Source organism: Python bivittatus, unplaced genomic scaffold, assembly GCF_059951505.1.
Source record: "Python bivittatus isolate LINGU-HERP-01145 unplaced genomic scaffold, Pbiv_v1 ctg000590_np1212, whole genome shotgun sequence".
NCBI lineage: Eukaryota > Metazoa > Chordata > Lepidosauria > Squamata > Pythonidae > Python > Python bivittatus.
In genome coordinates this window covers 572,926-599,340 of record NW_028277086.1, presented here as the reverse complement: position 1 = coordinate 599,340, position 26,415 = coordinate 572,926, and the positions used below count along the sequence as shown (strand labels likewise).

At 58.5% G+C, this 26,415-nt stretch overlaps 1 protein-coding gene across 1 annotated transcript; it reads left to right on the top strand.

Annotated features, from left to right (window-relative positions):
• The first annotated feature begins 46 nt into the window (after window positions 1–46).
• Window positions 47–16,124, top strand: OPLAH (5-oxoprolinase, ATP-hydrolysing). Its single transcript, XM_088148767.1, has 26 exons — window positions 47–522; window positions 958–1,149; window positions 2,086–2,194; window positions 2,284–2,407; window positions 3,035–3,230; window positions 3,961–4,126; window positions 4,208–4,346; window positions 4,594–4,661; window positions 4,749–5,002; window positions 5,532–5,644; window positions 5,976–6,146; window positions 6,259–6,396; window positions 6,500–6,638; window positions 9,867–9,979; window positions 10,194–10,345; window positions 10,427–10,587; window positions 11,643–11,744; window positions 11,959–12,133; window positions 12,249–12,433; window positions 12,939–13,085; window positions 13,395–13,529; window positions 13,662–13,811; window positions 14,188–14,345; window positions 14,646–14,806; window positions 15,239–15,336; window positions 15,456–16,124. The coding sequence occupies exons 1-26, from the start codon at window positions 349–351 to the stop codon at window positions 15,570–15,572; spliced, it is 3,837 nt and encodes a 1,278-aa protein (XP_088004893.1). The 5' UTR covers window positions 47–348; the 3' UTR covers window positions 15,573–16,124.
• The last annotated feature ends 10,291 nt before the right edge of the window (window positions 16,125–26,415 follow it).

Genomic DNA, 26,415 nt, shown 5'->3' with positions numbered 1-26,415 from the left:
CCCCGCCCCGCCTCGCCCCCCCGCTGCAACGCCGCGGGGCCGCGAGAGGTACGGCGCTCCCGCGGAGGCTCTGCGCGGCAGCCGGCCCCGCAAAACGGGCGAGCGCCACACCGGTCGGCGGGCGGCGTCGACGGGGCGGCTGGGCGGAGGGAAGCGCCTGCCGCCGGAGGGCGGGACGGGGGCTCTGCCGGCCGGCCGGCGCTCTGCCTTCCGTTGAGCCGGGTGGGAGGGGCGCGGAGCCGCGCCGGGAGGAGCCTGCGGGGGCGCCCCGTCGCGGCCGCCTCCCTCTCCGCTGCGGAGCGTCTCGGGCCGGGCGCCGCGCCGCGCCGCGCCGCTTGCCTGCTTCCCATGGCGGCCCCGCCGCCGGACAAGTTCCAGTTCTCCATCGACCGCGGCGGCACCTTCACCGACGTGTTCGCCCGCTGCCCCCGCGGGAGGGTCCGCGTGATGAAGCTGCTCTCCGAGGACCCGGGCAACTACGGCGACGCTCCCACCGAGGGCATCCGCCGCATCCTGGAAGAGGTGAGGCCGGCCCGCCTGAGCAGCGGCTCCGGTGGGCGTGCGGGGCCCCCGTCCCCCGTGCGCGGCCTGCGGGACCCGGCCTTCTCCTCGGGGCAGCCCCGGCCCGCCCCGGCTCCTTCCCTGCGGGTAGCGGCGCAGAGGACTGCGGAGCCCGGCTTGGGGGCGCCCGGAGTTGGGGGGCTCTGCCAGTGCCTGGCTTCCCGTTGCAGCGAGGCAGGCCGAGGGCGAAAGGCGTCCCTCCTTTCCGCTCCCCCGAGACTGAAACGGAGGGGCTGGAAGGGCCCCTGATGCCTGGGCCCCTGATCCCTGGGAGCGGTACCTGCTCCGCTGGGGGGCTCTGGTGGCCCTGCGGGGGAGGGGCAGAGGAAAGGCCCCATTCCTCGGGGCTCAAAGGAGGCAGTGGGCAGATACCCAACCCTTTGCTTGCCCCAACAGGAATGTGGGGTTGCCTTCCCCAAAGGCCAGGCCCTGGACACCACGCGCATCGAGTGGATCCGCATGGGCACCACTGTGGCCACCAACGCCCTGCTGGAGCGGAAGGGGGAGCGAGTCGCTCTCCTCATTACCAAGGGCTTTCGGGATCTGCTCTTCGTTGGGAACCAGGCGCGGCCCCGCATTTTTGACCTGGTCGGTGCTCGGAGCTGTTTCCCCCTCCCCCACGCTAAAGCGCCTGCTAGGCTCTGCTGCACTTTCTACAGCGGGGCTGACTCCCTGTGCCACTTGGCACCACCTTCCCCGAGCAGCCTGGGGGGTGTGCGTGTGGCTGCACCTGGGATTGGCGGCTGTGGCCAGGCGGGGGGGGGAGCTGATTGGCTGGAAGCCCCCACCCGCCTCCTGGGAGCGCCCGGGAGCCGAGGGGCAGGATGGGCACGTGTGCGGGCTCTGCTCTGAGTTCCCACACCTGAATCTCTGTGCTTGGCTGGGGCTCCTCGGGCTGAGCTTCAGACTGCCGCCCTCCCCTCGTCAGGCCGACCCTCCTTCCCACCTGCCCTCCTCGTCATCCCCCGTCTGCAGGGCCTGGTGGCCTCACGGCTCCTTCACGGCCAGAGGCCGTGCTGTCCGGCATCAGCCAGGCCTCCGGGAGGCACTGAAGGCCCCTGCTCCTCCTTGGCCAGCCTGACTGCCGGTTGCTCCTTCTTTATCTTCTCCCCCGCCTCCCGGTCTTTATGTCTGGGAGGGCCCCCAGAGAGACCTGCTCCTCCTGGGGGGCGAGGCTTGCTCTGGGCCGAGGCTGGGGCTGCGGTGCCGCCGCGCTTGGCCCTTCTTTGGGTCTGACCCACCTGTGCCTGAAGGGGAGTGGCTCGAGCAGCCGCCACAGCAGCGTTCCCGCTTTGGATCGCTCACAAAGGGAGGCGTTGAAACCACAGGCCCAGCTGGACACCTCCCCTTTCTCTCCCCCTTCTGCTGCCGTCTGGGTCGCTTTGGGCCCACTCCTTCTTCTCCTGGCCCGGAGTCTCTCGCCCTTCCCGGATGGGCCATCCCCCTGGCAGCCTAGCCCTGAAGGAGAGAGATTAAGTCCTGAAGCCTGGTCTCCCCCCGGCCCACCTGCCCTCTCTCCCCCAGGAGGTCCAAATGCCAGAGGTCCTGTACGAGGCCGTGGTGGAAGTGGACGAGCGCTTGGTTCTCCATCGGGACGACTGCCGGCTCTTTGATTCCAGGCAGCTCGTGACAGGTGGGCGCTGCAGCTGGGGGGCTCGGGGGTGCTGCAGGCGGCCCGGAAGCAGCCTCTGGATCGCAGCTGCGTCCCTCTTCTGTTTCTAGGCTTGACGGGGGAGGTCGTGGTGGTGAAGCAACCTGTGAACCTGGCGGCCCTGCGAGAGGACCTGGAGAGGCTGCTGGCGCGGGGCATCCGCAGCCTGGCTGTGGCCCTTCTGCACGCCTATTTGTGAGTTCTTTGTGCCGGGGGGGGCATCTTGAGCCCCACAGGGGAGCTTCCAGCAGGGAGACGTTCGGGCAGGAAAGGCCAGCACGGGCAGAGAACGCGTTCCAGCTGCCATGGAAGGCTGGCGCAGGAACACAGGCAGCGCATCTGCCCTCCTGGCCCCCGAGAGGGAAGCGTCTGGGTTCCGGCCTGGGGGAGGGCGAGGCGATCTCCGGGTGCCGAGGGCTGCATTTAGCAGTCGGGCCTGAAGCTGTGTTGAGTAAGAGCCTGCAGTAGGCAGGAGGTAATTTTGGGCGGGATTGCGCAAGTTTCATTCTTGGGAGGGATTGCATGGCTGCCTGCCGTGTGCTGGTTTATATTTGAGAGGGCTGAAAGCTGTAGTGGCCGGAGGAGGCCCTGCGAGCTGCTGGGCTGAAAGTCCCAACTCTCGTTCCCTGTTAAGATCTTCCTTCAGAAGCAATTCTCCGGGATTGGGTGGGACTGGCTCTTGAGGGCCCCAGGTGGTGACAGGGCATCTTTCCCAGCTGGGTGCATGCCAGCACATGGCTGGCCAGCGCAAATGGCCCAGAGCGGGACCTGCCCTGGGCCAGGCCAGGGCCACTGTGGGTCAGCCTTTCGTGTCTCTGACAGGTGGCCAGGCCACGAGCAGCAGGTGGGGGCCCTGGCCCGGGAGCTCGGCTTCCAGCAGGTGTCGCTTTCCTCTGAAGTGATGCCCATGGTGCGCCTGGTGCCCCGTGGCTACACAGCCTGCGCAGACGCCTACCTGACCCCGTGCATCCTCCGCTACCTGGACAGCTTCCGGGCTGGCTTTGCTTCACAGCTGCAGGTGAGGAGGAGGGGGTGGGGGGCACTCGCCTGAGTGGGCCTCCGGGGCCTGAAGAACTGGACTGGGGCCTGCCTGGGGGGTCCCGGCTCCAGTTGCTCTCCCGCAGGGTTGTTCCGTTGGAATCTTGCACGGCCTTGACTGTCGTGTTAAGGCACGAGGTTACCTCGCTCGGGCTGGGCACGCTGCCAGAGCACAGCGATTGAGTTTTGTGAGCCCGTATCTGCTGCGCAGCGTGAGCCTAGCCTTTGCGCCTTGCCACGCACAGGCTTGTGGGCTGAGCACAAGGCGTGCGGTGTTTGCACCTGAGCTGGCTTCTGGCCTAACGGAAGGATGAGAAACGCCTCTCTGTCGTTAATCGAGGACGCCCAGCTTGGGATGGTTCCCGTTCAGTGCATTTATAGGTAGCTTATAAACATTTGGGAAGAAATATGGTTTTTCTGCTGGTTGTTCATTGGTCAGATTTGGGCCCCTCCTCTCGGTCCAGGGAGCCGGGGCCCCGCTTGCCCTTCCACCAGGGAGGGAGAGCTAACTGGCCTTTAGAGCAGTGGGGGCATTGGAGCGAGGAAAGGCATTGCCGTGGGCTCAGGGAATTTCGAGCAGAGGCTTGGGTTCATGGCACACTTGAGTCCAAAGGTCCCTTGAGGTCGCAGGTCCAGCAGGCTCTCACGAGACGGCTGCCCAGCCACCAGCCCTCGGTTCCTCTGGCCTAGCCCTGTCCCCATCCCCGCAGGGCGTGCCGGTCGCGTTCATGCGTTCCGACGGTGGCCTGACTCCTATGGAGGCTTTTAGCGGCTCTCGGGCCATTCTCTCGGGCCCGGCTGGCGGAGTCGTGGGCTACGCGGTCACCAGCTACAACCACGCAGAAGGGCGCCCTGTCATTGGCTTTGACATGGGAGGTGAGTGGCGGGAACTGTGGGGCTCCACGGCCCTGCTTGGGGCGGGCTGAGGAAGGCAGGCTCACCAGAACCCTCTCGCAGGAACGTCCACCGACGTGAGCCGCTACGCCGGGGAGTACGAGCACGTCTTTGAGGCCACCACGGCTGGCATCAGCCTCCAGGTGCCACAGCTGGACATCAATACGGTGGCTGCCGGGGGCGGCTCTCGCCTCTTCTTCAAGTGAGCGTGCGGCCTTCGGTTCTCTTCTCCAGGCCCTGGGGAGGTCTCTTTGCTGTGGGTGATTCGTTGGCCATCTTCCTTAGAGCAGGGGTGGATTAAAAGCAGCCTGGGATCCTGCCAGCGTGGAACCCGGCACTAGCTGCCCTTGGCGGCTCCTCACCCCTTCAGCCCTTCCCAGTCCCGTGTGGGGGCATCCTGCTTAGCCCCGGCTGCCCTTCTGATCTCCCTTCCTGCTTTTCTCTGACAGGTCCGGGCTTTTTGTGGTGGGCCCCGAGTCTGCAGGGGCACATCCCGGCCCTGCGTGCTACAGGAAGGGTGAGGGAGCCGCGTCATCCTGGGCGAGCGGGTTGAGGCGGGGCTGGGCAGCTGCTCCCTGATGGCCACCCGCCTTCTTTCTCGCAGGGGGGCCGCTGACCGTGACGGATGCCAACCTGTGCCTGGGCCGCCTCCTGCCCAGCTACTTCCCTTGCATCTTTGGGCCCGATGAGAACCTGCCGCTCTCACAAGAGGCCGCTCTGCAGGCCTTTCGGGCACTGACGGCCGAGGTGAACGCCTTTGGGGAGGCCGAGTCTCGCTTCAGCGTCGAGGACGTGGCCATGGGCTTCATCCAGGTGGCCAATGAAGCTATGTGCAGGCCCATTCGGGCACTAACGCAGGTACCGGCACCTGACCGGGTCTGCAGCAGGGAGAGACGTGGGCCCATCCTGGGCAGAGCTGGTGCTGGCTTTGGGCATTCCAGAAAGCCCCGTCTGGGCTCAGTGGGGGCCCCACAAAGGGCAGGTGCAGGGGGCAAGGCCTCCGGTGGCCGGTTGCAGCGGGGGAGGCTCACGCTCACAAATGAGCAGGATGCGAGTTCAGGCGGAGTTATGAAGGGGTCTTCGGAACCGTTTTAAGTAGGAAAGGGGGATGGGGGTCGAGTCAGAGGGAAGATGGAAGCCCGTTTGCTTTCTCAGAAGCTGCGATTCAGGTGGGCAGTTTGGTCCTTTTGAGCAGCAGCTCTCAGCTGTAGAAGCCTCGGATGGGCCGAAGAGCGGGGTGGAAACCAATTGCTGCTACAAACTGGCGCTGGAAGCGGGCAGCAGGTGGGCCAGGGTGTTGCTGGGCAGGTGGCCTGGCCCTGCCCTCTCTTCCCTCCACCCCAGAGCAGGTCTTGCTCCCAATGCTGCTGTTCCTCCTTCTCAATAGGCCCGGGGCCACGACTCTTCTCACCACATACTGGCCTGCTTCGGAGGAGCAGGGGGCCAGCATGCCTGTGCCATCGCCCGGGCTCTGGGCATGAGCAAGGTCTTCATCCACAAGTAGGTGCCCGGGGCCGTGCATTCGTGGTCGGGGTCAGGGCAAATGATTGTCCGTCAGAGGAGGTGGAAGCTAGCTCGGCTGGGATATCCTTTTCTGTCCCGGAAGGTTTGCTGCCCACTGGGCAGCTGCCAAGCAGGGCTTTTCTTCTGCCAGCACGCAGGGCCCCCCGTCCTGGAAAAGGGGCTCTGGTTTGCTTTGGCCATGTCTTTCCCAAGCAGGGCGAGGCTCTGTGGCCCTTGGGGGATGTGCTGGCCAAAGGGAGGGTAGGCTTTTGCACTCAGCCTTGTGGGTGGCAAGTTGCTCTCCAGGGTCACCCTGCTCCCCCCACAGGCACAGCGGGGTCCTGTCAGCCTACGGGCTGGCCCTGGCAGATGTCGTCCACGAGGCTCAAGAGCCATGCTCGCTGGTCTACGGGCCAGAGGCCTACGCCCAGCTTGACCTGCGAATTGCTGCCCTGGAGAAGAAGTGTGTGCAAGCACTGGAGGCCCAGGGCTTTGCCAGGTGAGCCCCCCATGGCTGGGGAGGGTGGAAAGGACCGGGCGCCTGGCTTTGGCATGCAGGGTGCCCTGCAGGCTGGCCTGGGCAGAAGAGGTCACACTCCCTCCACCCACAGGTCTCAGATAACCACAGAGCTCTTCTTGCACCTGCGCTATGACCGGACGGACTGCGCCCTCATGTGCTCTGCCAAGGGCTACCCAGCCCACCTTGGCTCCTGTCGCAGTGGAGACTTTGGCGCAGCCTTTGCCAGTAGGTCAGTGACACGCACCTGTGCTCAGACGACGGCTTGCCAAGGGCCGGCCCCTCCCTCTGGAGAGCCACGAGAAGTCCTGGTGCTGACCCTGCCGCCCCACTAGGTACCTGCGAGAATTTGGCTTCACCATCCCCCACCGAGCCATCCTGGTGGACGATGTGCGGGTGAGGGGCACAGCCAGCTCTGGGATGAACCAGGAAGAACCTCAGCCGATCGGCGAAGGGCCGCCCCCTCTGGAAATGGTACAAATCTCCCCTTCTCCTCTGACCCCAGGCTGGGCTCCCATAAGGAGACTGCAGTTTGCCCTTCAGCTTTGGTCCCGGGGGGCCTTGCCGTACCCCACAAGGGTCCTCGTAGCGTGTGAATGCGGGAAGACTTCTGTCCGCTTTAGCATCTTGTCAGAAGCCAGCTCCTGTGACTGGCATTTGCACGACGTGGTTGATGCTGCTTGCAGAATTTTATTTCCGAATTTGTACGATGCTGCAAACTGGAACCTACCCAGACGGGGCCTCCAAACGCAAGAAGCCACAGAGAACAAAGATTAAAACCCAAACGGGCTTAGTGCAGCAGATAGAGCTGTTGACCTGATGCGTGCTGTGAGAACACAACCCTGTGTGTCTCTCTCTTTCTCTTGCACCTGCTCAATTATCCCACAGGGGAGGAGAGTGGCGCTCCTTTGAGGGCCCTCCTAGTGGGAGGCACCCACTTCTGTTCTTTCTCGGTAGGGCTCCTCTTGTCGTTTCCATTCCCTTCACCCTGTGCAGTCACTGGTGTATAATAGGAAGTGTGGAAAGTCCGTCATCCAGAAACGCCAAGAATCACAGAGTGGAAGAGTTGGGAGGGACTTTGAAGATCACCTAATCCAGCCGCCATCGGAAAAACTCCGGCGGGGGGAGGCCGCCACCTCCCAAGGCAGCCGCTCTCACTTCTTCCTGATGTCCAGCCGAAATCCACCTCCTCTTAACTGAAGCCCCTCTTAAGTTTCTCGCTCTGCCTTCTGGAAGAGCCCTGGACAGTCCTGCCCTGGCTCCTCTGTGGGAGCCCTTCCCACACTCCAAGCCTTCTCTGCCTGGAGCTCAGGGTGCCAACTCCCCCCACAGTTCCTCGTCCGCTGTCCTTCTGGGCCCTTCATTATCACCTCATTTTCTCAGAGCCCCTTCTAAAGTACGGGGCCCCACGGTATTCTAACTTGGTCTGACCCAAGGAGGACAGCAAGGAACAACCGCTGCTTTTGATCTCAGTGCCGTGGAGGATCACCTCGGCTTTCTTTGCAGCCGCGTCGTGCATCGGCTCACGTTCAGTTTGTTGTGCACCGAGATCCTTGGACCTTTTTTGACTTGGCCTTTTGCCAAGTACTTGCAGCCCCTCACATCCCATATTCAGGCCTTCGGTTTTTTTCCAATCCAAATGAAGGACTTTGCATTTTTCCCTGTTGAAATTCGTTTTGCTGGTTCTGCCTGTTCTTCCAGCTTGTCCAGAGCCTCCTAGCTCACATCCTCCCTCCCCCCATCTTTGTATCACCTGCAAACTCGGTCATCCTATTTTCTGACACCTCCCGATCGCTCACAAATGGCTTGGACGGCTTCCCGCACGGCCATTGCGCCCATCCACGCAGCCGCTTTGCCCGGCTTTCCTTCCACCCTGGAGCTGGTAGGAACCATGTTGCCCCACTGCATGTCCTCAGCGCACATCTGTTGATGGGTTTGAGCTGTGCGGCTCCCTTTGTAAGGGCAGCGGTGGGCCGTTTCCCCAGCTCAAACTCCCACTGGGCCCCACCAACCATAGGAAAAGTTGCCCCCGGTCCCCAGACCCAAAGTGTCCCAGGGCAGCGGTCCTTCTAGTCGCCCTTTTTCCTAAGTTTTGCCAAGGGGCTAAAGAGTTGGAGTTGTTGTCCTTGGTTACTAACTATCTCATGGTTGCCCAGAGGGAGCTGCAAGGTCAGAGTTCAAGAAGGGGGTCTGGGGGGCTTCGAGAGAGTGTTACTCTGAGGCAGCAAGCGCTCCAGGCTGGCAGGGTGACATTCCCTTTAAAATGCCGTGAGCGGCAGGACTGCGGAAGGCAGGCTTCCAGTCTCCCTTGCACCCGAAGCCGCTTTACGTAATCGGCGCAGAGCCTGGCAGCCTGACTGCAGGCTCTCCAGCCCAACAGGGGCTAGCGCCCCACTCTGGGCCACAGCAGCATCTGAGGGTTCCTCCTCCAGCTGCCCTGGATTGTCCACCGGGGGGTCTTGGGCTGGGATAAGAGGGGAAACACCACCCCCACCTCAGGACACCTGGAGTTGACTTTGGGCTTCCTCAGCAGCGGGCTGGCCGTGAGATGGAGGCAGGGTCACGAGGGCGTGTCCTGCAAACAGCGCTTTGGCAAGCAAGATGCACGCTGGCTAGGGACGGCGGCTCTCAGTCCAACTGAGGGGCGCTTAGTCCAGCCCACCTCTTCCCTTCCTCTCTCTCTGCGCCTCATGGGAGACTTTCTTGAAAGCTCTGCTGAAATCGAGGAATCTTGGGTCTGCTGCATTCCTTCGGTCCACTAAGCTGGTCTCTCGGGCAGAAAAGAAGATCGGGCTGGTTTAGCGTGAGTTGTCCTGCCCAGCAATACCTCTTTCTCTAAACGCTGAAACGGAGTTTTGCCTGGTATTGACATCACGCCAACCAGTCTGTGGTTACCCAGGTCTTTCTCTCCCCCTCCCCCCCCGGTTTTTGAAGATGGGGCAACGTTTGCCCTTCTTCAGTCCTCTGGCACTGAGCCCATCATCCCTGGTTTCTCCGTGGTGATGAAAGGGGCTCCAAGATGACATCCGCAAACCCCTTCAGGACTCTCGGCCGTAACCGACCCAGTCGTGGGGCGTCCGCTTAGTCAGGGCAGCCCGCTTCTCTTGGGTTGCCGCTCCGAGGTAGATAGCGCCAGTTCTGCCGCTTGGGCCCGTTCCATCGCAGTTCCTCTTTGTGGAGGAAACACCAGCTGAGTAGGCGCTGAGGAGCCCTCGCAGCGCGCCCACCCCGCCATCCCTTTGCGGCTGGCCTGGCCCAGCCCGAAGCCCTTTGGCTGCGTTCAGCTGCTACGGCGCCTAGAAGTTCTTCCGGCACTTCAGTCTTGCCGGCTTGATTTCTTCTGCAGACGTTGGCCGCTGGCTGGTCCGCCTCCTCGGTGGTTGCACCCTCTCCCGCTTCCTAACAGATGATAAAACCAGGGGTCCTCAGCTTTTGGAGCTGGCTGGAAAACAGCTGGCTGGAGGACTAGGGAGAGGAAGGGGCTTCTCCTTGGTTCCTGCCTCTTCCCCCAAATTCTGACAACGGGGTGGGGTGGGGTGTTTCAGACGCTGGCTTCCAAGCAGGACGCCAGCGGGGGCAGTGGCAAGCGAGCAGGGTGCGAGGCGAGCTGGGTGTTGGACAAGGGTAGCTGATGGAGCTTCGCTGGCTGGGTGTCCCAGGTTCTAATCTGTGTTACAAACGCAACCCCCACCCGACCTACAGGTGTCCCGCTGTTACTTTGAGGGCGGCTACCAGGACACCCACGTCTACCTGCTGGAGAACCTCTTCCATGGCCATTCCGTTCCTGGCCCCAGCATCCTGGTTGATAAGAACAGGTGAGTCACGGCCAGGCAGGTAAGAAGGGCTTGGGGGGGGGCAAGGCTTGCTGGAGCAGAAAGGAGAAGAGTATGTCAGACTGCAGGTGTTCCCGCTGTCAGCTTATTACCCCCCTGGTCCACAGGTGACGCTCTGCTCTCGCTGCTGGTGGCCTGGGGCACGGGGGTGGGTGGCCCCAGAGGAAATCGCTCACTGCATCTTTCACTCCCCCAGCACCATCCTGGTGGAGCCCGGCTGCACAGCGACCGTGACTTCTCTGGGGGATATTTGCATCACCGTGAGGTCCGGGACGTTCCACCCAATTGGACCGGAGGTTGACCCTGTCCAGCTTTCCATCTTCTCCCACCGCTTCATGAGCATCGCAGGTGAGCGCGGGGGCAGGAGCCGCCTCCTGGCAGGGGGGTGCCCAGGGCTCCTGAGGGAACAGCCTCTCTTCTCCCGAACAGAGCAGATGGGGCGTATCCTGCAGCGCACGGCCATCTCCACCAACATCAAGGAGAGGCTCGACTTTTCCTGCGCCCTCTTTGGGCCTGACGGGGGCCTGGTCTCCAACGCTCCCCATATCCCTGTCCATCTGGGTGCCATGCAGGAGACGGTGCAATTCCAGGTAAGCGGCACCAGGCAGCTCCTCTCTGGGGTGGCTCTGGGGCAAAGAGTTGGCCGTCCTGGGTCCTGGCAGAGGACCCTTCTGGGGCAGCTGACAGCCCCTGCAGCTCAGGTTGCCTGGGAGGCAAAGGGTCTGGCGGGATGTGCCCGGGGGGGGGGCGACCAGCGCCAGGGAAACAAGATGCAGGCTAATTTGTTAATGCAATGTAGGCGTGTAAAACAAGCATTGTACAAAAAGTCTGGAAGAAAGCGCTCTACTGCTAGCTTTTCTGTAGGTCGTCGTCATCGACTGATTTTATTTTTCTTAAAACCGAAAGTACAATTCAGACCAGAGGTATACGTGTGCAGAGGCACTTGCACACGCACGTGATGCATTTGGCTGGAGTAGAGATTGGGGCTCAGAACGCACCTGCAGGGGACCCCACAAAGGATCGTCCATGTTTTTTCGGGGGCGCACAGGCTGCTCCACCATTGCTTTATTGCCATCAAAACCGTTGTGCATCTTCTGCCTCACTCGTCATTTGAGCCGTTCGGTTTGACTGCAGTGTCTCTGCGTGCACAGCCGGGCGTCTCTCTCCCCTTGCCTGTGCCATGCTCATTCTGTAGCTTCTGTTTTTCACGTCTTCCACCAAGCATCCTTTTCTGTGCTTCCCCCCGCATAACTCCGCTCTCTTCTGCAGTGCTTAAAAGAGGACGCCGTTCTCTTCCTTTGTGGATCTCCAAGGGGTCTTCTCTTGCCTCATTTCCACCCCTCGTTCGTGTCACCTGCCAGAATAGGTCTCCTCGGGTTGTTAGTCCCCCGAGCGCCACGATCTGCCCTTCCCTGGCTCCAGCAGATGGGAGAGCCCAGTTCCTTTGTCTGTTGGGGACCATGGGCTTGGAGATGGGGGAGAGGTGCTGGAGGTCTGGGCTTTGGGGGAGCTGTGGGGTGAGGGGAGTGTCCCCCAGAGTGAGGGGGTGCACCACCTCTGTACCCAGACCTCAGTGGGGACTGCAGCTGCTAGTGAGGCTTTCCTTCCACCCACCCCCCTTCCCATTTTGCTGCTGCCATTGCAGATCCAAAACCTGGCCTCTGAGCTTCGTGAAGGGGATGTGATCCTGAGCAACCACCCGTGTGCAGGGGGCAGCCACCTTCCTGACCTGACAGTCATCACCCCAGTGAGTTGGCCTCCCACTTCCAGAGGGGGAAAGGGGCAGCTGGGGGCACTGGTCTCTGGGCAGAGCTTTCCCTGGGACTTGCCCTGCAGAAGTGGATCGTTCGGCGGCTCGTGGAGGAGCGGGGGGTGCCCCTGCAGACTTAAGGCTGGGAAGCCACCCCTGTCTGTGTCCCAGCCCCCCCCCTGCCCCTTTGTTGAATGGCCCCTCGTTGCAGGTGTTCTGGAAGAAGGAGGCCAAGCCGGTCTTCTTCGTGGCAAGCCGGGGCCACCATGCCGACATTGGAGGGATCACGCCAGGCTCTATGCCCCCCCACTCCCACTCCCTTCAGGAGGAGGGGGCCATCTTCATCTCCTTCAAGCTGGTGAAAGACGGCATCTTCCAAGAGGAAGGTTGGTCTTGGTGGGGCCTGGGCTGGCTTGGGGAGGGGAGGGGAGGAGAGGAGAGGGCTTGCTTCTCCAGGCCGGGGGGCCTGCGCCCGCCGCTCCAGAGCCACCTCTCTTGCAGCCCTGACCGAGGCCCTGCTGGCTCCTGGCCGCCTCCCTGGCAGCAGCGGCACACGCAACCTCCAAGATAACCTGTCTGACCTGCGTGCCCAGGTGGCAGCCAATCAGAAGGGGATCCATTTGGTGAACGAGCTGATTGGGCAGTATGGATTGGGAGTGGTGCAGGCATACATGGGCCACATTCAGGTGAGGAAGGGGGTTTCTGGGCTGGGAGCAAATCTCACTGCCCCCGGCCTGACACGAGGAGGGTCCTCAGGAGTTGCCTCCCGCTGGGAGGCCTTTCAGACAGCCGACAGAAGGCCGGCCCCATTGCGCTGCCAGAGGAGCGCCAAGAGCAGACGTGCGGTTGGACAGCCCCTTTTAATTGATCCGATATGGTCAGGAGCAGCATCTCCCGCTACTCACTGGAAGGGGAGAAGTCAGGGAACGAGCTCCTCCCATGTGTGTTGCAGGCAGGTTGAGCGGGCGTTGGAAAGCAGTGGAGGCAGCAGCGCCCCTCGTGTTCCCCAGCGCCAGTTCTGGGAGGCTGAGCCAGGCAGCCACGTGGCTCTCTCTGAAGACCCGCAAACTGAATGCCGGTGCCTCAAGGGGGGAGGCAGCAGCGTTGGGGCCCTCCATCCGGCAGGACAGGGAGGGCTGTGCTACTCACCAGTCCGCCGCCATTTCCACTTCTCTCCGGCTTTGCCCCCAGGCCAACGCAGAGGTTGCCGTCCGGGCGATGCTGAGGAACTTTGCTGCACGCCAGGGATCGCCGGAATTCCCCCTGCAGGTGGAGGCCAAGGACTTCATGGATGACGGCACCCCGATTTGCCTCAGGGTGACTGTGGATCCGCAGGAGGTGAGCGCCCAGTTGGGTCCTAGAATCCTGGAGCTGGAGGGGCCTTGGTGGCCATCCGGCCCAGCCGCCCGCCCAGTGCAGGAATGGAAGGAACTGAGCAGAGCACCCAAACTGGGCACCCGGGCAGCACAACCGCTGCTGCTGTCCAGCATGAGGAGGGGGGCAGGGCGGGTGCGGCTTCCTTCTCTGCTGCACAAACACAGCGTGGTGGGGGGCGGCGGGGGAGAGCGGATCGCTCAGAGGAGGATTGTGAGCCGGCAGTGAACCTGGATGCCGTGTGCGAGGGCTAAGAGTGCCTCTGCCCCCCAGGGCCGCGCGGTGTTCGACTTCACGGGGACTGGCCACGAGGTGTACGGGAACTGGAACGCCCCCCGAGCCATCACCCTCTCCGCCCTGATCTACTGCTTGCGCTGCATGGTGGGGGAGGACATCCCCCTCAATCAGGTACAGAGGACGGGCAGCCGGGGGCCAGCTGGCCGGCCTGCCTGCTGCTCCCTCTCGGCCTCGGAAGGGCTGGTCCTGGTGGGCTGTCCGGATCAGGACGGGCCTGAAGCGTTCCCCCCTGTTCCCCTGCAGGGCTGCCTGTCCCCCGTGCGCATTGTTGTCCCCGAGAGATCCATCCTTGACCCATCCCTGGATGCTGCCGTGGTGGGGGGCAACGTGCTGACCTCCCAGAGGGTCGTGGATGTCATCTTCCGAGCGTTTGAAGCCTGTGCTGCCTCTCAGGTGGGGGGGGCACAGAAAGGCCAGGCCGTGGGCCTCAGACCCTTGGCTGGGTCCCCTCAGCTCGCTCAGTCAGGGCACTGGGGGCTTAATCGCTACCTTTGCACGCGCGCAAGCTTGGCCAGGAGCCTGGGGTGGCTTCTAGGAGGGTGACTGAAAGGGGACGTGCGCAGAGCCCCGACTCCTGATTCTGCTCAACCTGCAAGAAGAGGACAGTCATCTTCAGAGACCCCCAGGCGTGTTTCCCACCAGCCCCGGAGACCAGGAGTCCCCTGCCCCCAAAGTAGGGCCTCCCCTCTCCACCGTGGAGGGACCTCCTGTGGGGGGCGCTCAGCAGCTGGCTGGAGAAGCCACACTCTGACCCTTGGCCTTCCTCCAGGGCTGCATGAACAACGTCACGTTTGGGAACGAGCACGTTGGCTACTACGAGACGGTGGCTGGAGGGGCTGGGGCAGGGCCTCACTGGCATGGCCGCAGTGGGGTGCAAAGCCACATGACCAACACCCGCATCACTGATCCTGAGATCCTGGAAAAGCGGTGGGTGCAGGTGGAACCCGAAGGGGAGAGCTGTTGGCGGGTGGTCCTGGACAAGCACAGGGCAAGGGATATGGGGATGAGTGGGGGTCTGCCCTGGCAAGCTGGCTCACTCGGGGCGCTCTTTTTCCTAGACCCCTGCTGTCCCCCTTGAGTTCCTCCAGTTCTGAGCTTTCACCCCGAGACAGGCAGCTGGGGGTGGGTCCCGGCTGTGCAAACACTTAGCCTGTTGCGCAGGAGAAGTGGCAGTGGGAGTTTGGCGCCGGGATCACAGACTCCGCTCTCTCCATCCTCCCTCCCCAGGTATCCAGTGGTCTTGCAAACTTTCCAGCTGGCACCAAATACAGGGGGGGCTGGGCAGTTCCAAGGAGGGGACGGGATCCGGCGAGAGTTCCAGTTCCGTGAGGAGATGGTCCTGTCTGTGCTGAGCGAGCGACGAGCTTTCCAGCCGTATGGGCTGCGAGGTGAGAGCTTCTGTGCTCGCTGGGTGTAGCAGGAGGTCACAGCATGGCAGTGGGGCTCTCTTGCTGCCTCTCTGGACTGGCTGCGAGCAGAGGGGGGTCGCTGCAGTAGTGGGGCGAACATAGGATTGCAGGATCACAGTGTTAAAAGGGACCTGACAGGTCCTTCCCCACGTGGTGGAGCACCCCCCAGAGCATCTCCAGCGGTTGTCCATCCAGCCTCTGTTTGAAGTTCTCAAGACTCGGTGGTCTCCAGGGGTTGTTCCAACACTGAGGTTCTGTGAGTCCACTGGAAGGACGGGTCGTGCAGTTGCACAGCCGTGAGGAGGGAAGGTTCACATCTGCGAGGCCAGATGCGTCCCACTCTGGGCTTAGGTCTTCTCCAGCGTCTCCTCTGACACCAGGTTGGTCTCAGCTCCTCTCCCTTCCTGACAGGCGGTGATCCTGGCTCCCCAGGCCTGAACTTGCTGATCCAGCGCAATGGACGGACCATGAATCTGGGTGCAAAGATGTCGGTGAAAGTACACCCTGGGGTAAGAAGTCCTTAAGCATCTGCCTGCCCACGTATATACCCCCACCCTGCTCCACCCCGCGTTGCTCCTTCCAATGGAAGCCGCCTTCTCCATAGTCTCTCTTGTTTCCTTGTCCGTAGGATGTCTTCTGCCTGCAGACCCCAGGCGGAGGGGGCTTCGGACAGCGCCCCGAATCCTCGCACTTGACCAAAGGGTCTCAAGGTTCCTGGGACCGGGTCCAACTCTTCAGGGACTGAAGCAGTTTCTGTCACTACCGCCTGGGAAAGCAGATGACAGATGGCCCCCTGCGCCCCAGGCCAGGAGGGGGTTGGGGGGGCAGGGGACGTGCACTGGCTGAGTAGGTGGATCTCCTTACCAGGAGGAAGAGTTTGTGAGGCTGGGCGGGGAACGAAAGGTACTGGGAGCAAGCTTTGCCTCTTGCCACAAGGGGGCAGCAGAGACCAACGGCTTTCTCCCTTCCTGCGGGGTGAAGCAGAGGCCCCCTCCCTCCCACCCACCCACTTGGGAAGGCAACCCCTAGATGCTGTTCCCTCCTAGTGGGCCCTGCCCCTGCCCACCCGCCTGCCCCTCTTCTGCCTGCACTCCGCAGCCCAGTGGCCCAGAGAGGCTGCTTGGCTCCTGTTCTCAGCTGGTACAGGCACCACTTGCTGCCCCCCTCCTCCATTAGGGGGTCAGATATGTGGCACACAGGCAACGCAAGCAATGGCTGGCACCGCCAGTCTCTTCCTGGAAGGAAAGGGCTGGGCAAATGCCCGGCTTGGTTTCACACGAATAAAGCTAGAATCTGCTTGGAGTCTCTGAAGTCATTTCTGTCCCAGCAGACACCCCCCTCTCCGGCCGGTGTGCCTGGGGGCTCTGTAACTACAAAGAGGTCTTTTGCTGCAGGATGCTGGCAACCTGAAGGGTCTGACTCTTGCCCATTCTGCGCGAGAGGGCCCCCCATGAGTACTGGCCCAGAAGCCCCTCCCTGGGAAGGGTCTGGGTGGTCTTTCAGGGCCCCTTCAGCCCCCCACCCATCCATCCGAGGCAGATGGGGAGGGCAGAGGCCGGAGGCCCACCCCCCAAGGCAACACTCCCGGCAATGTTTGCCCATCGGAGGAACCCTTAATACAGACCCGGCTGCAGGATTTGCCTAGTTTTTCTGCACGTGGTGGACTTTCGTGCGACTTGAGCACGATGGAGGTGGAGTGCCATTGCTTGTCTGGGTCTCGGCCAGCAAGTAGGCAAGCAGGACGCTTGCCGCTCCCTCAGCAGGAAGCCCAGCGGGTCCTGGGCTCCGGCGGTGCCTTCTCTGGCCAGCTAGTTCTCACCCTGCGTGAGACATAAGGAGCTGGCAAATCCTGGTGGCCAGAAGAGCCGCCGTCTTCAGGTGACCACTTGCGCCAGGAGAGGTTGGGCAGGCCTCACGTTAACCGCTTGTGGGTGGGATTGGTCGGGACAGTGACACAGCCATGGTGCAAAATTAAAACAACAAACAGCCACGAGAGCCCATCTACAAAGAATTCCCTTTTAGCAGGCTGGCGGGGTGGGGGGTGAGGGGCGGCCATTGAACCTCTGGGGGAAGGCCATCCCCAGCCCACTGAGAGACAGCGTTACCAAAGTTGAAACCGGCAGCAGTTTCTCCTGGCACCTTAGGTTTTGTAGGCCAAACCTGCACGGAGTTGCCCTCAGAAGCTGACGGGGAGCCACGCGGGGCCTGAAGCATGATGTGAAGTGCTCTAAAGTTGCAGCTTCCAAGCCGTCTTCAGAGGCAGCCCCACAGAGAGTGCCCTGCAGTAGTCCGAGCAGGGGGAGACAGTATGCGAGCTGCTATTTGCTCCAGGCAGGGTGGCTGCCGGGCAAAGGCTCCCCTGGCCGTGGCCCCCGCCCACGTGCCCTTTCAGCAGGAACTGCGAGTCCAGGAAGATGGCAAGCCGGGCATAGGCCACCAGCACGGAATGCCACTTGCCCGGTTCAGCTTCAGCCTGTTTCACCCCATGTAGACTCTGGCAGCGTCCAGATACTGTGGCAAGACTTGGACGGCGTCTCTGTGCTCCAGCGTGGCAACGGCTACCTCCCGCCAGCAGTTCGCGTCCCCCAGCAGATTCCAGTGAACGCTCGACCCTGCAGCACTTCTCTGCAGGGGTAACCATCAGGCTGACCTCTCCCCTTGCCACAGCTGGGACTGACCGCTCAGGAAAGCTGAGCCGCTGTTGCAAAGGCCTCCAGTCTCTCGCTCTCACGCTCGCTCGCTCTCTCTCTCTCACACACACACACACACATACAGCCCAGAAGCTCACCTTGGTCAAGTCTGCAAAAGGCTTCTGAGAGCAGCTGGCCGCCCCTGCCCAGGCCCCCGGGTCTCCACACGCCCAGTCCCAAGCCCTGGGTCGGCGCCACCACCCTCGCCTTGAGATGGCACTTGGGTGTCCCGAGGTTCCTGACTGGAACTCAGATTTCCAAAGAACACCGCCCAAGGTTGGGAGCCTTTTTGCTTGCTGGTTATACTGTGTTACGCCTTGATGAGTAAAAATATAATACCAAGATCAGTAATAAAAAAAATAATAAAATTGAATGACAGCGTATCACGGGCCGCGTCCACAAAGTGATGTTGACTGACCGCACTTACGTGCGGAAAGGAAGGCCGGGCCCTGCAGCAGGTGAGACAGACGGTGGAAGAAGAAACGTGTGAATTAAATTACATCGACCAAGCAAAGGAAAAATGCTCACTGTAGTTTGCGGAAACAAAAAAGCCCGAAAGTTACAGAAACAAAAAATGACTATAAAAGTGAATTATTGGAAAACCATTTAGAACACGGAGAAGTAAACTCTTCCACAGCCAACACATAAAAGAAGCTGAGCATTAATTGGACAAGGAATTGGGAATAGTTTGTAGGCAGGCACCACTTAAAGGGAAACAGAAGGGTTAATTTTTGCATCTCAAGAACAAGGGCTACAAACTAAAGCAGGGAAATCAAGGTTTCATCAGGTTACGAACAGCAGCAAACCTAGACTTTGTAAAATAAAGAGATGAAACTGCAGGTCACGTAATTGGCGAATGCAACAAAATTGCTCATTGTAATGGCAGATTGCCACTAACACCCCTGCAAAAATCAGAGTGTCCCAAGCAGCAGCAGCATAAAATTGAAAAAGCCCCTGAAAATGAGGAGGCTAACGTATGGGATTTCTGCATTCGTACCTAGAACACAACACCCCAAATAAATAAAAAGTCGCCTCTTCCATGGAGGGGAATCCGAATAAGGAACCCTGGAATCAGTTGGCGGTGCCCAGGGGCAGCAGATTGGAGGAAAAAGAATGGGAAAAATTGCAAGCATAGAGAACTAACAGAATGGATAGATTATGGAGATCTTGCCAAATCATCCCTACAATTACTGGCCCTTTAGGCAGAATAACAGACAAACAAATGTTTACAAGGCATTTTGGTCATTTCAACTGTGGATTTGCAGAAACACTCTTATCTTGCTGGGCACCTGTTACCCCTGTAGACGTTAACTGTGCTTAAATAACGCCTAAGCTCCTGTCTGGAATTTACATTTCCTGGGAACAGTCAAAGGTGTTGATGTAACGGTGACTTTAGGGTTAGTCTGAAGAAGGTGGCATAAAAGTGCATGGCCCAGAACTGACCTTCCCAGCTGATGGGAACAGAGCAGATAATTTGGTTGCAAACCCGTCCAAATTATTTTCTGCTTCCTATCAGTGAGGGCTGAGGAGGTCCGGTACAGTGATGCCTCCCCACAGGAAGAACCAGCAGCGCTCCCCTGCGCTAAGGAGCAGAAGGATAAGAAACCACTGTGCTCCTATTTCCCTTAGCAACCACAGGCGCCCACCTTGGGTAGTGGTGCCCACCTTTGGGGGGTGTTTTGTCCACCCAAGGGTGTGAATAATTATTGTCCGCCAATGATCATGTAGTTCTTTGTTTTAGAAGTGTATGAAAGATGTGTTGATTTGCAAGTTGGGGCATTTGCCTTGAAAAGTCAATTTGTAGGTGCCCTTCACCCTGCAGAATAAAGTTATCAAAGAGATTTCTGCCTTGCGTGTTAATTGGGCATCGCACGCCAGATCAGCGAACCCAGAGGTTCCCTGGGACAACAGCGTGATTGCTTTATTTGGTTCCCAATCCCTGATTATTAGAAACAGTAACAGCAACATGTCACCACGTTCCTGTGGGGCACTAGGACAAAAAAGAATGGGGACAGCTGGCACTTTTGAGACATTGAGGTCAGCCCAGCCACAGACAAGAGGGCGGCTTTGGCTGTGGCCCCGATTTAGTGGGCTTGAGACTGGGGCGCTGACAACAGTGCAACAGTGATTGTGCAGCCAGAAAAGGTCTCCCCTGAGTCAGACTTGATTCCTGGTGGCCGAATGGCCCGCGGTGCCTGCGGCTGCCACACAGAAGCAGCTTGATGCTGCTTCCTTCTCAGAGCTTGTCTGTCTTCCCAGCCCAATTTGCAGTCCTGGATTTTCCCAGGCTTCCCTGGGCCAAACCCTGCTGAGCTTCCAAGCTCAGCCAGGGGCTGCTGCGCGCTGAGTAGTGACCCGTCCCCTTGCAGCAAGCTGAATACTCAGCCGGGTACGACTGCCCGAGCCGGGCCGGGCTGGGCCGAGCCAGGCTCAGGCTGCCGGAACGGAAGTGCGCTGTCATCCCCAGACCCAGGAGTGAGGGTCCCACCTGGGGCCTGGGGCCGCGTTCCAGGAGGCATCCGGAGCAACAGACTGATTCAGAGAAGGCCCCAAGGGGACCGGGGCTGGGCCGGCGGAGCCTGCAGAAGAGCCAGCTGAGGGGACCCCCTTCTGATGCCCGAAAATCAGGGCTTGCTCGGGGCCTGGAAAAATGGGCGGCAGTGGGAGCCCGGCAACAGGCCTTGGGTTGCCTGCCAGGCGTTCTTGTCAGGATTTTCTTTCTCATGGGAAAGGATTCATCCCGTTCTCTTTGCAACAATAACAGATAATATTTTGGCTACAGAGATCATGTGAGAAACACCTGTTATTGTGTGTTGTGTATTGTGCTATTTACTGCCACCTATTGGCGTGTGTCTGCTAGGTACCCAGTGGGGGTGGCATAGAGCTATAATACAAGGAGAGAAAAATGTTCAGCCTCTCAGAGTAGTTGTTAGTTGTTTTAGTGTTAGCCACTATGTAGGTTTTATGGGCTACGTAGTTGTAACAAATTACCAAGTAGTGAACCTCTTCTCTAAGATTTTGTTAACCTTGTGTTGCTAATAAGTCTTGGATGCTACAATATAATGAGAAGATGTGTGTTTCTTTATATTTTGTATGATATTTGCATTTTATGGAGTTTTTGCATTTTTATCAATAAACACCAGTTAGTATGTATTTTCTGACTGGATTTCTTTGGGAAACAAGAAATGGACATTGCATTGTGTTTGCTTTCATGGCTAATATTTTCCTGGAGTTTTTGCTGCGCTCTGCACAAACAGGAGTGTTTGTGACTATCACTCTGCCCGACAGGTTATGGGCCCAGGTTATGGCCAGTGGTGCTGTGCCGGCCCAGGTGTGGAGTGTTGTCCCAGCATTATGGTCCCAGGAGTGCTAGTCCCAGGACTGTGGTCCCAGGCGTGTGCCAGCCCAGGCGTGAAGTTCCAGGCGTGTTTTGGCGTGGATGCCGGTGCTGGAAGCCAGGACTGACATTCCTAAGTGACGGGAGATTTATGGATTTATCACCCTGCTTGTGAGCATCTGGTCAACGTTTCGTTTGAAGTTTGGATTCTTTCTGTGTCAAGTGCCTGTTATAAAGAATAAAACATGGCAACGACAACGGTGAGTCTTCCGTTTGAAAGACTGAATTCAAAGAACTACCAGACATGGAGTATAAAGATGAAATCTTTCTTCATGAAGGAAGGGCTCTGGCAAGTTGTAAACAATCCTGCGCCAGCAGCTCCTACAGATGCCGAACGAGTTTTGCTTGACCGTGCATATGGTAATCTTATATGGGGACTTGAGTCTTCAGAACTAGTGCATGTTCGTAATTTGGAGACTGCTAATGGATGCTGGGTGGCATTGCGTGAAATCTGTGCAAGACAGACTTCAGCTGCCATCGTACGTTTGTCACAGCAGTTGTATAATCTTAAATTGGAGCAAGGTGCTAATGTGATTGAGCATCTGAACAAGATGAAAACTTTGTTTGCTGAGTTGGCAGATCGGAATATGCAGCTTCCCGAGAATCAAAAAGCATGTATAATACTTTGGGTTTATTGATGGGTTTGCTTTCATGGCTAATATTTTCCTGGAGTTTTTGCTGCGCTCTGCACAAACCGGAGTGTCTGGGATTATCACTCTGCACGACAGTTCTCCTCTTTGCCAAAGCAACACACGCACACACTGCCCCCTCCCCCCGGTCTTTATCTCCTTCAGAGGTTTCCCAGCACTGAAGCCGCACGGCAGCACCCCTCGGCCTGCCCGTGAACAAACGACCCTCAGAGGGCCATTCCCCGTGCAGGTGCGTTGCCTCCGGCCTCGGCAGGGTTTGCCCACCGACTGCAGCCTCCGGGCAATTTGGTGGGGCAGGGCCTCTTTCCTCACACAGTGTTCCCTGCCGGGGCCCAGGGGGTGCAGAGGGCCAGGAGGCTGCAGGCCCTTCGGAGAGGCCTTGGGGCCCCTTTCCCCAAGGGAGGCCTCCAGAAGTGCTGGACTGCAACAGCCGCCATAGAGCCGTCAGTCAGAATCTGCAGCAATCAAGATATATATCAACTAGAGGACTGCTTTGTTGGTATAGCAAATGCCATCTGTATACTTTGATTTTAGGGAATGTTTTCTTAGCTTGCTTTGATTCTGCCATTCTCACTGGTGGGGGGGCGGAGTGAAAGCGGACAGAGCCAGAGGAAGATTGAAGGCCAGGACGAAGACGCACTATCGGGACTAGGAATGCACAAGGCCACACCTCCGGGAGAACCAAAAGTGCCGCCTGGACTGAACGGGGGGCGGGGGGGTAAAGGTAGAGGGAAAATTACGTGGGCTTTAGTTCTAGCAACGCTTGGCTTAGAGCTGCACGTATCCTCCAATAAATGAAGTCTTTTTGGAATCTGCTTTGGATTTCAAAAGATTTGTCTGTATTGGGACTTGAACATCGTAGAGCTGACATTTTGCTAAAACTCCCTAATTAGGATTTTTCCCATGAAAGCAATTTACCGAGGAAAGTCCAGCAAATCACTATGACCTCTGAGGAGCAGGAAATCCGACCAGCGGAGGAAGAGAAGGGGCTGCTGCCCCTGGAAGCTGCCATCGCTGACCTAGAGCTTGGGGCAGTAGGTGGAGGTGAGAGGAGGCCATCCCCACCCCTGGAGGCTGAGGAAATTTTCATCCCGCCGCAGCCGGTCGAGGCCCAGCTGGTGGTCAAAAGGAAGGGCCCAGCCAGATGACTAGAGCAACGATGGGAACTGCAGAGTGAAATGGGCTTCTGGGAGATGCCTGAGGAACACCTGCCGGAGTTGCCAGCCCGGCCCAGGTGGCCGAGAACCATTGGAGGTGAGACGGGTTTCACGGCACCCCAAGATGAGAGTCGCAGGGTCCAGGAGTTGGAGAGCGAGGTGCAGGCCCTGGAAGAGCAGATAAGGCTCATGATAGCTGTTGCGCCTGCCGAAACAGCCCCCCGGCAGAGGCGGACCGAACGGGAACCCCAGTGCCGCTGGGAGGCAGAGGAGAGAAGGAGCACCTTGCTCCCCCAGACAGAAGCGAACTGAAACAGAATCCCGGGTCTACCTGGAGGCCGAAGAGCGAAGGGACGCCCTATCCCCTCCGCCCCCGCCGAGTCCGAGTCCCATGCAACGGCAGATGTGGGAGCAGGCCAAAGAGAGGGAGGAAGAGCCATGGGGCCGCCGGCGCAGGGGATTACGGCCCCCTGAGGGCTTCCAGGATGGGCCGCCCCATGCCTAGTGAGACGAGGGTGATCCGCTAAAGAGGTGGGGGCTGGAGAAAACCTACAATGGAGACCCGGAAGAGCTAGCTACCTTCCTGAACCAAGTGAGAATTTGCATGGGAACCTGCAGACACCTGTTCACGAGCAGCGCATGGAGAGTGCTATATGTCTCCCGCTACTTGGTGGGGCGCGCAGCGGAGTGAGTGACCGACCTACAGGAAGCAGAGGCACTGGAGCTGGGAGATTTCAACCGATTTATCATCACACTGTGCCGCAGGTTCGAGGATCCGTGTGCCCATGCCCAAATGGAGGAGACTATAACTGAGCTAATGCAAGGCTCCTGCTCCGTCACCAAATTCCAATCGCTTGGAAGTCAAGCGATTGGCTGCCAAAGTACCCGAATGGCCCAAAGCATTCCTCATTAAGCACTTCCAAAAAGGGTTGAGCCCAAAGTTATGCCAGATGTCTATGGCGCACGGCTGCCTGACGACGCTGGACGGTTGGATTTCCCACGTCTCGATGCTGGAAGTGCAACTGGCTACGATCCAGATTCCTGCCAAGCCAAAGACGCCGAGCTCTCCGCAGCAGCCAGCGGCGAAACCCACTTCTAGAGTGGTGAAACCGTCACCCAGAGCCGGAGCAGTGGGGAGGACCTACTTCCAGTGTGGAGAGGGGCACTCCACTTCCACCTGCCCAAAAAAGCCGTCTCGAAAACCTGTGGCGAAGCCCAAACCTACTCCAAAGTCAACGAAGCTAGCGAAGGTGGAGAAAAAGGATATGGAGGCCGCAGGAGAAGGCAAGCAGTTCCAAATCCAGTCCCCGACGGAGAGCAACGAGGAGGACGAAGAGCAGCCGGCGGAAAACTCCAGCCGCCTGCTCTAAAGCACGGCTGAGAGCAGGTGGGAGACCCAAGGCATGATCACTGAAAGCCAAGCGAGTTGATGGAGGACATCTGGGTGAGTCCTATGTTGACCGAGGTGAACATCTGGGCACTTAGATCAACCCGCCAGGCAAAGTTTGCAGCCCTGATAGACTCTGGGTGCATGCAGTGCCTAATCAGCCCCGTGCTAGTCACCGGGATGGGACTAAAAGTGCTCAAGCTGAAGACCCCCATGGTGTTCAGGCAAGTAGACGGGTCCCCGGCAAGGGGTGGCGCGGTGCATTATTATACTGAAGCATTTGAGCTAAGGGTCGCCTCGCACCGGGAAATCCTAAAGTGCATGGTGGCTCCACTGGTGAATTACCCCCTAATCCTTGGGATGTCCTGGCTAGAACTGTGGAACCCTACTGTGGATTGGTGCACTAGGACCCTGACTTTCCCAGATGGCGTGTGCGAGATAGAAAAGGTGGATCCCAAGTACGCAGTGGAGCCGGGACTAGCGGCCATAGGTGCATGGCGCAAGGACCCAGAGTCCCGAGAGGGAGGGGTTCCAGAGGTTCCCGCGCAATACAAGGACTTAGAAAAAGGTTTTAGCGAAACCGAATCTGACCAATTGCCACCGCATTGCCCAACTGACTGCGCAATTGAGCTAGAGCCCAGAGCGAAATATCCGACCCAAAAAATGTATTCAATCACTCAAAAGGAAATGGCAGTGCTCCGAGAGTTCATTGATAAAAACTTGAGCAGAGGATTCATAGAGCCTGCCAAATCCCCCTTAGCGGCGCCAGTGTTGTTCAGGAAAAAGAAAGACGGGTTGCTGTGCTTGTGCACTGATTATCGGGGGCTGAACGCCCTATGCAAAGAAAACAAGTACCCGCTTCCTTTAATGAAGGACTTGCTGGCTCACCTAGTGAAGGGGAAAATCTTTACCAAGCTAGACTTACGGGACGCTTACTTCCAGGTGCGGATTAAAGAGGGAGATGAATGGAAAACGGCGTTCCGTTGCCTGCTGGGGCACTTTCAGTACCGTGTTTTACCGTTCGGATTGTCGGGGGCCCCAGGGGGGTTTATGCAGCTCATTAACAAGATGTTGCATGAATTTTTATGCAAAGGAGTGCTGGTATACTTAGATGACATTTTAATCTACACTGAAACGTGGGAGGAGCACGTGAAGCTGGTGAGAAAAGTACTGAAATAATTGCTTGAAGCACAGCTATATGCTAAATTGTCCAAGTGTGAATTTCACCAAGAACAAATTGACTATCTGGGATACAGAATCTCCAGTAGAAGGGTGGAAATGGATCCCAGCAAAGTTCGTGACGTAGTGGCGTGGGAGGCCCCAAAGACAAGGCGCCAATTGCAGAGTTTTCTGGGCTTTCCAAATTTCTACCATCAGTTTATTCCTAATTTTGCTCAGGTGGCCCTACCTCTAACATTAAAAACCATTGTTAAAACGTTGTTAAAAACCAAATGTTGTTAAAAACCAAATGTTGTTAAAACGTTGTTAAAAACCAAAGGCAAAGAGACTATAAAAGCTCGGAAGCCAGGGGCTCCGCTGAACTGGACAGAGGAATGCCAAGAGGCTTTTGAGCGCCTCAAAACCCTGTTCCGGCTGAACCCATCCTGAAGCACCCAGACACCACAAAGCCCTTTGTAATTCAGGCAGAAGCATCAGATGTAGCCACTGGCACGGTGTTGTTACAGAAGGATGATGAGGGGTTATTGCACCCATGTGCTTACCTTTCTAAAAAGTTTAATGAAGCAGAAAGAAGATGGTTAGTGTGGGAAAAGGAGGCGTTTGCAGTGAAGTGGGCTTTGATGAACTGGAGGCGTTTGCTAGAGGGGGCAGAGCTTCCTTTTGAAGTGTGGACAGATCACAAAAACCTGGAGGCCTTACGATCTCCCAGAAAACTGTCTCCCAAACAAGTGAGATGGGCACAACTCTTTAGCCGCTTTAAGTTCACATTAAAGTACATTCCAGGGGGGAAAACTTCTTGGCGGATGCACTTTCGCGCTTACCCCGACACAACAGCCAAAGGGAGAAAGTAGCATCGGAGTCATTCCGACCAGCCAGGAAGCATTGGCTGCTGTAACCAGGTCACAAAGCAAGAAAGCCGAACTTCCGGCCCCGGGGCTGTTAAAAGAAATTAACTCTTTCCTAACCAAGGATGAATGGTTCTTACAGAATAAACCCCTGTTAGAAGAGCGAGAGGGAGCATGGTGGAAAGGAGATAGACTATATGTGCCGCTGGAGGCTCGAAATGAGGTGTTGGAAAGGAGCCATGACAATAAAACAGCTGGGCACTTTGGATTTGTGAAAACCCTC

Bases quoted from the DNA above. Each gene is read 5' to 3' on its own strand.
- OPLAH (XM_088148767.1), top strand. From the start codon at position 349: ATGGCGGCCCCGCCGCCGGACAAGTTCCAGTTCTCCATCGACCGCGGC. The intron at 1,150-2,085 runs GTCGGTGCTCGG...TCTCTCCCCCAG, and splicing joins GGCCCCGCATTTTTGACCTG to GAGGTCCAAATGCCAGAGGT. The intron at 13,812-14,187 runs GTGGGGGGGGCA...GCCTTCCTCCAG, and splicing joins AAGCCTGTGCTGCCTCTCAG to GGCTGCATGAACAACGTCAC.